This window comes from Octopus bimaculoides, chromosome 4 (assembly GCF_046866305.1).
Source record: "Octopus bimaculoides isolate indiv1 chromosome 4, ASM4686630v1, whole genome shotgun sequence".
NCBI classification, from domain to species: Eukaryota; Metazoa; Mollusca; class Cephalopoda; order Octopoda; family Octopodidae; genus Octopus; species Octopus bimaculoides.
The window spans coordinates 10,341,111-10,357,175 of NC_142931.1; the positions used below are offsets into that span (position 1 = coordinate 10,341,111).

General features: G+C 37.5%; 1 protein-coding gene across 1 annotated transcript; it reads left to right on the plus strand.

Moving 5' to 3' along the window:
- The first annotated feature begins 852 nt into the window (after window positions 1-852).
- On the plus strand, window positions 853-2,076 carry LOC106875043 (uncharacterized). Its single transcript, XM_014923003.1, has one exon. The coding sequence runs from the start codon at window positions 853-855 to the stop codon at window positions 2,074-2,076; it is 1,224 nt and encodes a 407-aa protein (XP_014778489.1).
- Window positions 2,077-16,065: the final 13,989 nt, after the last annotated feature.

The following is a 16,065-nucleotide window of genomic DNA, read 5'->3' on the forward strand; positions in this document are numbered from 1 at the left end:
TCGTAAATTGGAGGTTTTCATTTATTCCATTTAGAAGTGTTTGGCATTCGTTGAGTTTTTCTCTACTTTCATTCCAGAGGATGAAGCAGTCATCGAGATATCATTTCCAGTTGTTTTGTATGTAGGTGGAAAAGGAGCTTCCATATTTCTCGAGTGTTCTCTGGTATAGTTTAATCTCGAAGAAATCAACAAGGAACTCAACAAACAAACACAAGACCCCCCACACAGAAACAATGCTAAAATTATGGAAAGAGGAGTGCGAAAAAGAGGAACTAAAATCCTTCCAACGATGGGAAAAGAGCGCTAATTGGTTTTCAACTTACGAAACCAACTTCAAAAACGAACACATCTTCAACAACTCTTTCCTAAAATTAAGAAAAACAAAACCTCAATCTATCATAACTGAACAACCACCAAGAAAACCGAACATACTTCCCCCACGAAAAAGACATTTTGAACGTACCCCATACTACATAAATGTACCTACAGGGATACACTACACTATTTTAGGAACCACAATCTATATAACCCAAGCCACATAAATGCACCACGAAACACCTACAGGGATACACCACTCAATTTTAGGAACCCAACTAAAACACACCAACAAAATCTATGCTCTAGGAACCCATCATGCAATCATAGCAAACAACAAACCCACTACAGAAGAAACAACTACCAACATAACATACCTGAAACACTAAGACGGAACACGAGGTACAAAAACACAATACAAAATAGTACATCACTAATCCACTATAAAAATTATAACAGGGGACAGATAAACAACACTGTCAAACCCGACCACTACAATCATTTTTTAGACCCGGTACACAGGAACAGGGATACACGATGGCACCAGACATACCAGAGAAGCCACAGGTAATTAAAATAGTAAATATCTCTAATAAAGAACTAATACCCAACCAGATAAACATACTATCCAAAGGACTAAAATTTACACCAACCCCACAACGACCAAATTACCATGAAATGAAAGATGATATTTCTGAGTTTTGTAGAAAATTAAGACTAGCCGATGAATTTTATGACAAACACATTGACGACGATTCAATAGCTAGAAATAGCAGCAACCACACCCCTACGAAAGGAAAGAATAAAGCCTTCGACCAATTCTGTGAGCACATCACCAATTACCCTTATCAACTCACAAATAAACAAAAACACAAACCAAACTTCAACAAGAGACAATGGAACGACCTTAACGAACTAAAAGAAGATAAAACCATAACAATCAAAGAGGCAGATAAAGGTAACGCAGTAGTCCTAATGAACACGAGGGACTATAAAAATCTAGTACTATCTTTATTAGGGGATGAGACATATTACGAAAAGGCCCCACACTATAACCAACATAAAATAATGAATAATCTCAGGACATTAATTATCTCATACCGGGATGGACTCACAGACAAGGAATACGACTACATTACCAACTTTAAGAATAAATCAAGTTTATTCTACGGCATCCCCCAAATCCACAAAAGCAGAATAATGAGCGATGCATGCAAAGGGGCTACAGACATAATTATCAAGGTCCTCTCACCTGATGACCTGAAACTAAGACCAATAATAGCAGGTCCAGCATGTGAAACCCACCGCCTCAGCAGCTTCTTGGACACTCTACTGAAACCCTTCCTAAAGCACACCAAGAGCTTTATAAGGGATGACCTGGACATGCTAAACCACCTCCCCAAAACGGTCAATGAGAAAACACTACTCGTATCCTTCGACGTAGTCAACCTATATTCAAACATCCCCCACACTCTAGGAATAGAGGCCATCACATTCTGGTTAGTCAATTACACATATGAACTTCCCTCTCGCATTAAAAAAGAACTCATAATAGAAGGACTAAGATTTATCCTAGAAAATAATCATTTTATATTTAACAATGAATACTTCCGACAAAAATCGGGGATTGCAATGGGAACACGGACGGCGCCTTCTTTTGCGAACCTGGTAATGGGCTATCGCGAGATTAAACTATACCAGAGAACACTCGAGAAATATGGAAACTCCTTTTCCACCTACATACAAAACAACTGGAAATGATATCTCGATGACTGCTTCATCCTCTGGAATGAAAGTAGAGAAAAACTCAACGAATGCCAAACACTTCTAAATGGAATAAATGAAAACCTCCAATTTACGATAGAATACAACAATCAACAACTACCGCTTTTAGATATCCTCATAAAGAAAGTCGGGAAGAAGATAGAGACAGACATCTATTATAAACCCACTGACTCGAAACAGTACCTACCATTTGATTCTTGCCACCCGAGACACACCAGGACTAATATCCCATTGTGTTTAGCCAAAAGAATATGCACTATAGTATCAGATGCAGACACCCGTTATACACGACTCCAGGAATTGAAATCCACACTCATAAACAGAAACTATCCACATCCCTTAATTGAAAATACGATCCAAAGAGTACTTAAATTAAATACACAAGAACTTATACAACCAAGTCCCAAGAAGGAATAAAAATTAAAAACCCTGCCTAACATCTCCACACAACAATGAGGCCTTCAACAATATACTCCACAGCACAGCTCTGCTCAAGAAAGACCCAAAGATGAACCAAATCCTCAAAACATATTAAATCATCAAAAGAGACAACCAAAATCAATGAAAAAGATTTTAACCCAGGCCAAATTACACTCAACAATAACCACAAAACCAACAGTAAAAAAATGCGGGAGACCCAACTGTGGGATTTGTGTCAACGTAATAGAAGGATCGGAACACCGATTAGAACAAGGCCATAATTTCACAATAAAACTAATTTTACATGTGCATCGGAGAACTTGATCTACCTAATTACATGCTCTGAATGCAAACGGCAATATATTGGACACACTAAAAACAGCCTACGTCAGAGGATGACGGTACACAAATCCCAAATTAGGATCTCGGAAGACAGGAAAATACCTCTCAGTCAGCACATCGACAAATGTGCTTACAACAAATTTCACAAATTCACAACGTTTCCACTATACAAATTCAAAGACAATGCTAGCCAAAATAAACGCATTAGCAAGGAAATACATTTCATAAGAAAATACCGACCAAGTCTAAATTCTCTAAACTAGCAACACTGAGACTTTCATATATATTTTTATATATCTATATATGGATTTGCAAGTTATTCATAAAAAATAAACAAAGGGAATCGAAGAACCCGATTTCTATTAAAACCACAGGAGGAACAACTTCACCATGACTACTACTACTACTACTACTACTACTACTACTACTACTACTACTACTACTACTACTACTATTGTTATTATCATTACTGCTGCTGGTTATTCGACGGCTACGACCACTCCTAGAAAACGAGTCTTGACCACTATTTAATTTACCAAAACAGATAGTAGTAATCTACTATCGCAGTGAGTTGAACTTACCATGCCTCCAGAACAGAACGAAAGGACCACATGCGCTTGCATGAAATAACAGTAAACTATGAATGTTATTCTTAATTTTAATTTCAATTTTATTTTATTAATAGCCCTCTTCTCTTCTCACATATTTTATACTCATTTTTGATAAGGTTTTTCAAAAAAACCGAAACATGTAATGTAAATTAATTAAAACACCTAATTTTTTAATAGTGGCAATTTTCATTTTTGTTTATCTTTAATATATATATATACATACTTCTAAAATATGGATAAAATTTTTCGAAAAAGAAATTTTATCAGTGGCCAGCATATTTAAATACCTTTCAAGGTGAAAATAAAAGATATGAACAATTATAAATAAGGCCAAAAGAAAAAAATCCTATAGCAATATGCTAAAAATAGTGTTTAGATCATCTAATCACATACAATTCGCTATTCCTGAACTATTAAAAAAATTTCTGTTAGCTTGCTTTCCTCATTTCAACACGCCATGTATTTATAGTGAGAAATATTGCGTATAGTCAGACGATCTAAGATGTATTTTTCAGCAAACTGGAATAGGAAATTTTTCTTTTAGCTTTATTTATAATTGTCACAGTATATGAACTCAAGTAATCTAGTCGTACTCATAAAAAGAGTTCCTTCATTTATTATTCTACAAAACGTGTAGAATATGCAGTATGATAGAAGAGAAAATGATAAGGAGTGTATAAAGTCATAAATGACGGAAATAGTTTGATGAAATTTTATTTAAGAATAAGAAAATTCAATTATCGTGACAAATTGTTTCGTAACTTAAAAACATGTAAATACTTTATATTATTATATTTGATAACAAATAAATTACTTACAAGCCTGCATTAATGCAAAATGCAAAAATCTTTCAATATAACACAGAATTTAAGCTACGTTCTCATGTACATATACAAAGGATATTTGTGTACATGTGTGTGTAACTGCATATATACTGGTATGTATTTGTCCAGAGACAACTAGTCGCCTGCAACGGATGTGGACTTACGACCCATAAGCTAACAGTCTAGCTACCTTCAGTGATATACTGGCATTAATATAATCTAAATAGATTGATTACACTTTATAATCATATGAAAGATAATATAGTTAGAGCTATTAATCAATCAAGATTGACAAATTTACTGTGGTTACATCGGAGCAGCTTTTATATGAGATTCATGAAATGAAATATAAGAATAAACTATTTTCCTGTATAGATAAAGACGAACAAAGCAGCAGATGATTTGCTAAATGCAATGGTTGTATTTGATTAAGTAACGACTTACAAACCTGGGAACTTATCAGCGTGCTGACATTTGCGTAGAGAGAACATTCATCAAATGAGAACACACTGCCATTGCCGGGAGGAATTAAGAAGTTTGCCTCGCAATTATGTGCTTCCCGATTCGATCCCATTGCGTGCCACTGCTATAGTTTTGAAAGATGGACACACACACACACACACACACACACACACACACACACACACACACACACACACATGTATTACAGAACTAATAGAATATTAGCTTTAATCAATGGAGAATCAGCTAATAATTCAAGAGAATAACTTAATGAAAACCGTAGTTTAACGAAGTTTTAGCCATCACAGGAAAGGTCACTGCTTTGATAGAGAGGAGCTAGAAGGAAATTTAGCTGTTATTTCTAGCAAATCTTGTAACTGTGTAAAGGCTCTTTTAGTGCTTTGTGATATAAATGAGGATGATTCTGATATGGTACTAAGCAATACTATCATGGTTTATTGTATTTCAAATCTTCTGTCAGATACAACTAACAACTATGAAACCATGGTTACCATGTTTCAAACCTTCTTGACGAAACTGGTATGGTAGCTGTCTCTGGTATGGTAGCTACCTCTGGTATGGTAGCTGTCTCTGATATTTCGAATGAACTTTGCTAAACTACAGTTTACAAGTTCTGTAATAATTAATCGAAGCACTTTTATTAAGATTAATTAATTAAGAGAGTGAATAAGTAATGCTTAAACGTAGATATCTTCTGAATAATATAACACTGTACATGTTTTTGCTTTTTCTTTATATGAATAAGGTCGGTCGCTGTTCTTTGAACATGTTTTGATTGGGTCAGATATCATATTTATTTCTTTATTGCCCACAAGGGGCTAAACATAGAGGGGACAAACAAGGACAGACAAAGGAATTAAGTCGATTACATCGACTCCAGTGCGTAATTGGTACTTATTTAATCGACCCCGAAAGGATGAAAGGCAAAGTTGAAATCAGCGGAATTTGAACTCAGAACGTAGCGGCAGACGAAATACCGCTAAGCGTTTCGCCAGGCGTGCTAACGTTTCTGCCAGCTCGCCGCCGGTCAGATATCATATTGGTGCCTATTATTCGTCGGTACAAAGCTTGTTCTACCACTACTAGTCTTGATGCAGGAGGTTGCTAAGTTTAATGACATCGTTGGAATGGAAATGTTTAACTGTTCTTTGATTTGCGACATCACTCTGCTAACCACCTTCGTTGATCGACCGGTTGTTGTCCTCCACCCCACACTTTACACTTCTTAGTTGTTGGTAATTTTAATTAACAATTTTATTTGTTGATGATTTGTTGATTAATCAACATGTAATTGCTCGCTTGTTTATTTGGTTGCCTGATGAGTTGAGAGTCGCGCACCAGATTACGTAATGTTGTGGATGATGTGCATACTGCATACCTGACTGTATCATGTTTATGTCACAATAAAGACTCTTGGAACAACTGTAGCAATATCAAATAACCGATTGGTTTACTTTTATTCTTTATAATGCATCCCACAAAAAGTGACGATTAATGATGGAAGCAGGGATCATAAGGGAACAATGTCAAAATAAACAGACAACACAAGTCATAAACAAAGTAAAAATGTGATGTATAAACATGTACAAACAAAATTTTAGAACTTGTTCAAACAACTAAACATCAAAATGTTTGTCTAGCACAGCGTTTCTCAACCGGGGTTCCCCGTAACACTAGGGGTTCCGCGAAAGGTTCCTAGGGGTTCTGTATAAGGTCGCTAGGGGTTCCGTAAAAGGTTCCTACGGGTTCCGCAAGAAAGAGTGAGATAAGCTAATGATAATTTCATGATCGTAATATTACTATACATGCACGCTATATGTGCATATACATTATATATATAATCATATATATATATATATATATATATATATATATATATATATATATATATATAATTACACACATATATAATTAGAACTATATATATATATATGTAGGTGTGATATTTACCACGTGAACTACGATAAAAATATTATGTGAAAGATATGGTATATAATGTTTTTGTGCAGGGGTTCCTTGAGACATGTAATTTAGTTTAAGGGGTCATGCAAGGGTAATTTGTGTAGATTAGATCATAGGTTCTCAAAGTGGGCGCTACCGCCCCCCCCCACCCCACGCCGGTGGGTGTTGAGAGGGTCCAGGGGAAGGGGCGGTAGAGGAAAAGGAGGCATTGAGAGGAAGGCAGTGGATTGGGGGAAGCTATGAATTTATATTATAGTATTGTATACAAATTATATAATATTATATTAAATATGAAATGATTCATAGTACTCTTTTACTCTTTAACTTGTTTTAGTCATGTGACTGTGGCCATACTGGAGCACCGCCTTTACTCGAGCAAATCGACCCCAGGACTTATTCTTTGGAAGCCTAGTACTTATTCTATCGGTCTCTTTTGCCGAACCACTAAGTTACGAGGACATAAACACACCAGCATCGGTTGTCAAGCGATGGTGGAGGGACAAACACAGACACACAAACATATACACACACATAAATATATATACATATATACGACGGGCTTCTTTCAGTTTCCCTCTACCAAATCCACTCACAAGGCTTTGGTCGGCCCGAGGCTATAGTAGAAGATACTTTCCCAAGGTGCCACGCAGTGGGACTGAACCCAGAACCATGTGGCTCGTAAGCAAGCTACTTACCACACAGCCACTCCTACACCTATTTGTGCATATTATTACAGGATGTCACCAAACCATTCCAGCATGGAACATAATGAGTTTTCAATGGTGATGATGATGATGATAATGGCCCCATCAGGTACAATGGACTCTCCCATCAATTGGACTTTGGGTATATGTCTATTAGTATACCTATTAAAGCATCTTCACCGCTTGGGCTACCTGATGTCATCCACGGTAACGATATAATTGTGCGAGACAAGGTTGTACCTTTGGATCACACGCATACTTCATTCAACAGGCTTCTACACAGTTTCCACCAATCCAATTACACTCAAAGAATACAGGTAGATCCAAAGATCCGCAATCTTGAGCAAACATCATTTTTACAGCCTCGGGTCGACCTGGGTTTCGTAGTTACGACTTGAACTTATTAACCATTCGTCCATACTGTGGTACTGTTATTGTTGTTGCGTGTCTCCTTTCAGCCCTGCTGGAGCAACATCTATGGCTCTAGGGTTATCGGAGGACAGAATGATACCCGCTGCTCCTTTTTTCCAGACGCACATACGCCTCCATCTAGTTGACGACTTTACTGCCGTCTGACACGAAGTAATTTGTCGTATGGAGTGAAGGCGCGTGGATTAGCGGTTAGGATGTTTGGCCCATGATCGTAAAGTCATGTGTTCGATTCCCGGCGTTGCATTGTGTCCTTCAGCAAGATTTATTTCACGTTGTTCCAGTTGACTCAGCTGCCAAAAATGAGCTGTACATGCAATTCAGGCAGTCAGTCTTGTTACATTCTGTCTCATGTTGAATCTCCCTAAAAACTACGCTAAGAGTACAAATAACGTGCTTGTATAGTAATATTACGATCATGAAATTATCATTAGCTTACCTCACTCTTTCTCGCGGAACCCTTAGGAACCTTTTACGGAACCCCTAGGAACCTTATACAGAACCCCTAGGAACCTTTTGCAGAACCCCTAGAATTACAGGAAACCAGTACTCAGCCACTTGCACGTTAATTTCAAGAGCAGACTGTTTCGTTGATCGGATCAAGTGGAACCCTCGTCGCAATCGACTGAGTGTCGATTAGTTAGTTATTGACAATGTAAAAGTCTAGGCATGTTGCGCTGTTTTCACTATCCAGTTTATAGATTTTGGCGGTGACCACAACAGATATTTATGAGGTGGACTTGGCCACGGAGCAACAGTTGTTCTGTTTCACTTATCATTAGGGGCGTATTGAGGTTATTGACACTTCAAATATTATGTGTGTGCGTGTGTGTGTGTGTGTGTTTATGTGATTCTGTTAACAATTTAATACTCTAGTAATGTCACGCTTTAAATAATTTGAAACTTTAAACAATGCTTTAATTTAAATAGAATTCTACTTTAAATGCCATTATTTAAACAATGTGATACTTTAAACAATGAAAGACATTAAACAATGAAAGATGTTAAGCAATGAAAGATGTTAAACAATGAACGACGTTAAACAATGAAATATAAACAATTTGATGTTCTAAGCAATGTAAAGTTGATATTTAAAGAACTGAAAATGCCAAATAACTATTTCTAAAGCCTGCATAGCTATCTTAATGTGCAATATTTATTCTAATCAAGGCGCCGAGATGGCAGAATCGTTAGCACGCCGGGCGAAATGCTTAGCGGTATTTCGTCTGTCTTTACGTTCTGAGTTCAAATCGACGAGGTCGACTTTGGCTTTTATCCTTTCGGGGTCGATAAATTAACTTCCAGTTGTGTACAGGGGTCGATGTAATCGGCTTAATCTCTTTGTCTGTCCTTGTTTGTTCCCTCTATGTTTAGCCCCTTGTGAGCAATAAAGAAATAAGAAACGTTAGCACGCTGAGCTAAATGCTTAGCGGTATTTCGTCTGCCGCTACGTTCTGAGTTCAAATTCCACCGAGGTCGACTTTGCCTTTCATCCTTTCGGGGTCGATAAATTAAGTACCAGTTGCGTACTGGGGTCGATCTAATCGACTGGTCCCGCTCCCCCAAAAATTTCGGACCTTGTCCTAGGGTAGAAAAGAATATTTACTCTAATCAAGGTGGCGAGATGGTAGAGTCGTTACCGCGCTGGACAAAATGCTTAGCAGCGTTTCGTCCGTCTTTACGTTCTGAGTTTAAATTCCACCAATGTTGACTTGGCCTTTCATTCTCTCGAGATCAATAAAATAAGTACCAGTTGAGCACTGGGGTCGACGTAATCGACTTACTCCTCCCAAAAATTGCTGGTATTGTGCCAAAATTTGAAACCAACACTTATTCTAATCATAGATGCGATATATTTTGCAGTCATTCATCAAGTTTCGTAAACAGCGCAACTGATTCAATGCCAAAAGGTTTTATCGTTGTCACGGTCTACGATTGCGAATATTTGCGGTCGGATGGGATTCTTCCGAAGTATTTCTGGCGAAACGTTACTCGACAGGATAACCATATTATTACCAAGAATCATATTTATCCAATACAACAAAAAGCTCAGTCTTTTATGGCAGTGTGATGGCTTATATGTCTCAATAACCCTGAGAGCTGTGCCAGCACAACGCTAGCTTCTGGTAGGGCCTCCCATACTGGACAGGTCAAAAGATAAAGGCCAGACTAATATGGACGACCTCTTCCCAGAAGTTAAAATGGGTTTGCGAAGGACAGACAAACCTACCTAGAAAAGCACGAAGTTACAGAAGTATCGTTGACAATTTAGAACCAAACAAGATGTAGTGATGTCAGTATGTGACAACCTACAATTTTACAATTGCATGCGAGAAAGAGGGGTTACCATCTGGGACGTAAAACGACAAGGAAAATAACTTGTGAGACGTTCATAATAGGTCATAACATATTTATTACTAGATGTAATGTGTTAACATATAAAAATGGTCTGAAAGAAAAGGCTTGTAACATATTACAAGAACATACTTTACAACCATATGTCTCAAAAGCAAATAAGGCGAATATGTGCGCGTGCGGTTGTGTGTGCGAGTGGCATGGCTCAATGTGTACGTCTAGGAACCGACAGACGAAAGGAGCACGAAATTAGAATTGCGTTCGCTTTATATAAGGGATGAACCAGAAGTCCCTGACTTCCACGTCAGCCAGAAATCAATTGAAAGCTTCTAGAATATCCGAGAGTTTTGGAGAAGGTCGAGAGAGATTACTCTCGTTAGATCCCTTTTTCGTTTTGCTTTCCTGCTTGACCACCAGGGGTCACTACAAAGGCGTGGCAGAGGAAGGCCTTCCCTCATGCTGCAGAATCTGAAAGGACATCTTGAATTTCACGTCAGGCTCCGGTGTTGAACACGCAACAGAAGCAGAAGAGAGGACACCCTAAAAGTAAGTGGATGCAGGATTCTGAGTAAAAGCTGAAATGGTGGGAAAAGTAGAGAACTAACTGGAAAGAAACAGAAAAGACAACCCAGGGTCAAGAAAACCCGTGGATGGTCTCTGCTCCATAGGAAGCGAAGGGCTTAGGTATGTAATATTGTTTTCAAATTTTGGCACAAGGCCATCAGTTTCGTGGGAGGGAGTAAGTCGATTACATCGACCCCCACTACTCAACTGGTACTTATCGAGCCCGAAAGGATGACAGGCAAAAAACAACCTCGGCCGAATTTGAACTCAGAACGCAAAGACGGACGAAATGCCACTAAGCATTTTCCCCTTCATGTTAACGATTCTGCCAACTCACCTACCTTGCTTAAATATGTAATATTACCCAATGCAAAAGACGGCTTGCTGACAGAATCGATAGCATGCCGGACAAAATGATTAGCGGTATTTCGTCCGTCTTCGCGTTCTGAGTTCAAACTCCGCCTAGTTTGACTTTTTCTTTCATCCTTTCCAGGTCGAAAGACTAGGTACCAGTTGAACCCTGGGGTATTTGTAATCGACTTACCACCTCCCCCGAAATTATCTGTCCTTGTGCCAAAGTGTTATTACACTATACATTCTCTTTCAAGACGGTTGGGCATGATTTGAGAGAGATTTAGTTGCTATTTCTAACACGTTCCCCTGGCTGGTTTCGAAGAACAAATATTTATCCCTGGCAGAACTATGAGAAGCCATCTTGATAAATAACAGAGTGAAAGTTCAGAATCACTTGTAATCAAAAACTTCAACCGTAAAAGTTGCTAGGAGAAACTTTACCATTGAAAACACTCTTGTGAATGAGATACACATCTATTTGAAGTTATTTGTATAATAATGAGTTCAAAAATATAATTTGATTTATATTTTTGTACTAGATCCTAAGCACGACACTTCCACAAGTGAAAAATCAATCAACCTAATTTTGTTTATAACATCGTTCTGAATTTAAATTCTTATTTCGTTTGTAATATATTTTCCAAATGACTATTAAAAGCACTTCAATTTTCCCCTGTATTGATTTTTATTTATCGCAGCTCTCCTTTTGAATATTTTGTGGTGTGTATTGTCTACTGTTTTTCTTTTGATATAGTATTACGATTATATACAACGTTTGTGATGTCGCGTTGGTGTGTGAAGGCGCAATGGTTAGGGCAGCGGACTCGCGGTCGGAGGATAGCGGTTTCGATTCCCAGACCGGACGTTGTGAGTGTTTATTGAGCGAAAACACCTAAAGCTCCACGAGGCACCGGCAGTGGGGGGGGGATCCTGCTGTACTCTTTCTCCACAACTTTCTCTCACTCTTTCTTCCTTGTCTCTTATTTCTTCATTGCCCACAAGGGGCTAAACATAGAGGGCACAAACAAAGAGATTAAGTCGATTACATCGATCCTCAGTGCGTAACTGGTACTTAATTTATCGACCCCCGAAAGGATGAAAGGTAAAGTCGACCCTGGTGGAATTTGAACTCAGAACATAAAGACAGACGAAATACCGCTAAGCGCTTCGCCTGGCATGCTAACGTTTCTGCCAGCTCGCCACCTTCAACGATTTAAATATTAAAACGTATTTATTTTAATAACTTGAATGTACGAAAGTGGCAACTTGATAGAATTGTTAGTCCACCGGATAAAATGCATAGTGGCATTTCTTCCAGCTCTTTATGTTCTCAGTTCAAATTCCGCCAAGGTCAACTTTAACTTCCAGCCTTTGAGGGTCGATGAAATAAAGTACCAGTCAAGTGCTAGGGTCATTGTATTTGACTTGTCGTTCCTGTTTTGTGGAGTCCATTCTGTTGGAAGCATTCGAGCCAGGTTTTTGGTCTGAAGATATATTTCTTTTTCCTGTAAAATCTCAGAAGCTCTGCAAAAAGTAACGAGTTCTGTCCTTGATCTTCTAAATCATTTCAAAATATTTACACAAAATCGAAATGCTCTAAATTTCGCAATTGTATATGATGCAGGAACGTGTCCAAATAACAGAACTCTTTATTTCATGTGACCGTAACAGCATTTTTATGAATGTGACCATCTTTTACTTTATCTGGATGTTTTGGAAAATCGTTCACTTTTGTCGGGTACGGTGTTGAATTTTTGATCCTTGCCCTACATCGGCCTACTGAATGAATTTGACTGTTATTTCTAGTATGTAAAGCGAGGACACAGAAGCTCTTTCTTAATGATAACTTTGTAAGCCAAAGTGGAGAAGGGTTTTGTGCTAACAGCGGTCAAGCACTGGTTAGTCGGTCTTATGAAACGAGTGAAAGCTTCTTCGAAATGCGCCGAACATGTTGTCGAATGAACCCGACCCTAAAAGCTGGCCCTGGAAGTGTCTTCTACTATAGCCCCAGGCCGATCAAAGCCTTGTGAGTGGATTTGGTAGATGGAAACTGAAAGAAACCTGTCATATATATATATTTATGTATGTATGTATATATATATTTGTGTATGTATATATATATATATATTTATGTATGTATATATATATATATATTTATGTATGTATATATATATATATATATATATTTGTGTCTGTGTTTGTACCCCCCAATATTGATTGACAACCGATAACTTAGCGGTTCGGCACAAGAGACCGATAGAATAAGTACTAGGCTTACAAAGAATAAGTCCTGGGGTCGATTTGTTCGACTGAATTCGGTGCTCCAGCATAGCCACAATCAAATGACCGAAACAAAAAAAATTTTTTTTAAATAAGATAAAAAAATAAGAACAAAGACTCGAAATACACACATATTCATTTATTCATATATTTTCAATATCACCATAGAACACATAAATAAATATACATGGTTGCTTACTGAGACATGGAATATCAAATATAAAAAGATGAGAATATGTGTGACGTTGAAAGGTTTTCCTCCAGGGATTTTTTAGCAACTAAAACGAAGCACTTTGGAAAAATGGAAGAAAACAGAAACATGTCTGTGGACTTTTGTAACTCCTGGGAAATTCATACCAAATAACTCAATTACAACAATAAGGATTTTACATTTAACCATTAGGGAAGTGACACATTTCCAGCTGGGGATTCAAACTGATTACAAGCCCACTTCACTGCAATAAAGCATCTGATAATTATAATAATAATAATAATAATAATAATAATGATATTAATAATAATGATAATAATAATAATGATGATTCTTTCTATTATAAGCACAAGGCAGCAACGTTGAAAGGAGGGGCAAGCTCATTATATAAACCTCACTACATGACTGGTATTTTATTGAAATGCATAGCTGACCTTGGTGGGATTTGAACTTAAAATGGAAACTACCAACGCAAATACTGTAAGGCATTTTTTCTTGATAACTCCAATGATTCTGCTAGTTTCACTAATAATAATAATAATAATAATCCTTTCTACTAAAGGCACGAGGCCTGAAATTTTGAGGGAGAGTGCTATCCGATTGCATTGACCCCTGTACATAACCGGTACTTAATTTATTGACCAACCTACCCCCTGAAAGGATGAAGAGCGAAGTCAACCTTGGTGGAATTTGAACCCAGAATGTAAAGACGGACAAAATGCCGCTAAATATTTTGCTCGGCATGCTAACGATTCTGCCAGCTCACCACCTTCAATAATAATAATAATAATTCTGTAGTCATTATTTATTAATTAATATTGTAATTTTTTCTTTTTTTTTTTTTTCAAACTATTTCGTGTGATTATCTTAAGATGATATTACTTTAACCACCAATAATAATAATAATAATAATAATCCTTTCTACTATAGACACAAGGCCTGAAATTTGTGGGGAGGGAACGAGTCAATTACATCGCTCCTAGTGTGTAACTGGTACTTAATTTATCAACCCCGAAAGGATGAAAGGCAAAGTCGACTTTGGCGGAACTTGAACTCAGAACGTAAAGACAGCATGCTAACGTTTCTGCCAGCTCACCGCCTTAAAAACAATAATAAGAATAATTCTGTATTCATTATTTATTGTTTATTAATTAATATTATAATTTTTAAAAATGTTTTTTTTTTCAAATTATTTCGTGTTATTATCTAAATATAGTATTGCTTAAACCACCACCAATAATAATAATAATAATAATAATAAGTTTCAAGTTTTGGCACAAGGCCTGTAATTTTAGGGAAAGGAGTTAGTCGATTACATCAACCCCAGTACTTGACTGATACTTAATTTATCGAAACCCCTCCCTGCCTAAAAAAAAAAAAAAAAATCAAAGGCTAAGTTTACCACGGCAGGATTTGAACACAGTACAATAAAGAATTGGAAATAATGCTGATAAATATTTGTTTGATGAATTAGAGTTTCTACTGAAACACGCGCTCTGAAATTTGAGGAAAGGGGTTAATCAGTACTTGGGTGAGTACATCAAGTACTGGTACTTTATTTTATCAAGCCCAGAAGGACAAGAGACAGGATTTGAATGCTGAATGTAAAAAGATGCAGGTGTAACTGAGTGGTAAGAAACTTGCTTCCCAATCACATGGTTCTGGGTTCAGTCCCATGTGGCACCTTGGGCAAGTGTCTTCTACAATAGCCTTGTGCTGACCAAAGAATTGTGAGTAGATTTAGTAGATGGAAACTGAAAGAAGCCCATCATATATGTGTGTGTGTGTCCCTCACCAACCGGTGTAGGTGTGTTTACATCCCTGTAACTTAGCGGTTTGGCAAAAGAGACCAATAGAATAAGCAGCAGGCTTCAGAAATATATATACTGGGGTTGATTTGTTTGACTAAAATTTCTCAAGGCGCTGTCCCAGCGTGGCCACAGATTAATGACTAAAACAAGTAAAAGAAGGAAACAAAAAGATAAAAGGATAGGATTATAACACCACAAGGTATTTTCCCATAAAAATCTGATAATATTTGACTAGGCACAAAGTGTCTATCTTTCAAGGGAAAGAAATGATGCGAAAAAAGGGGACATTTTTCTCAAAGACAACCAAAGGGGTTAGGGAAGTGAAATTATGTCGACCTAGAATCGGGACCATAAAAAAGTGGGATTCCGGTTCCATGCTGAAATCCCCAAATTTTACCCCATCCCCACCCTATGGCGGTGGTGATTTCTTCCAGGTTAAAAACTGTTGTTCTTGAGGAAAACAGAAGTGGTGAGGGGAGACTGGTGGAATGGAAGTGTTGTTACTTGATAAGTTAATAGGAGCAGAGTCTGTTATAGTAGTGTTGGGAGATACAAAGAGCAGACATAGAATAAAACTATGTTTATAGTATAAAGTGGCCAAGCAGAGGTTGTTCT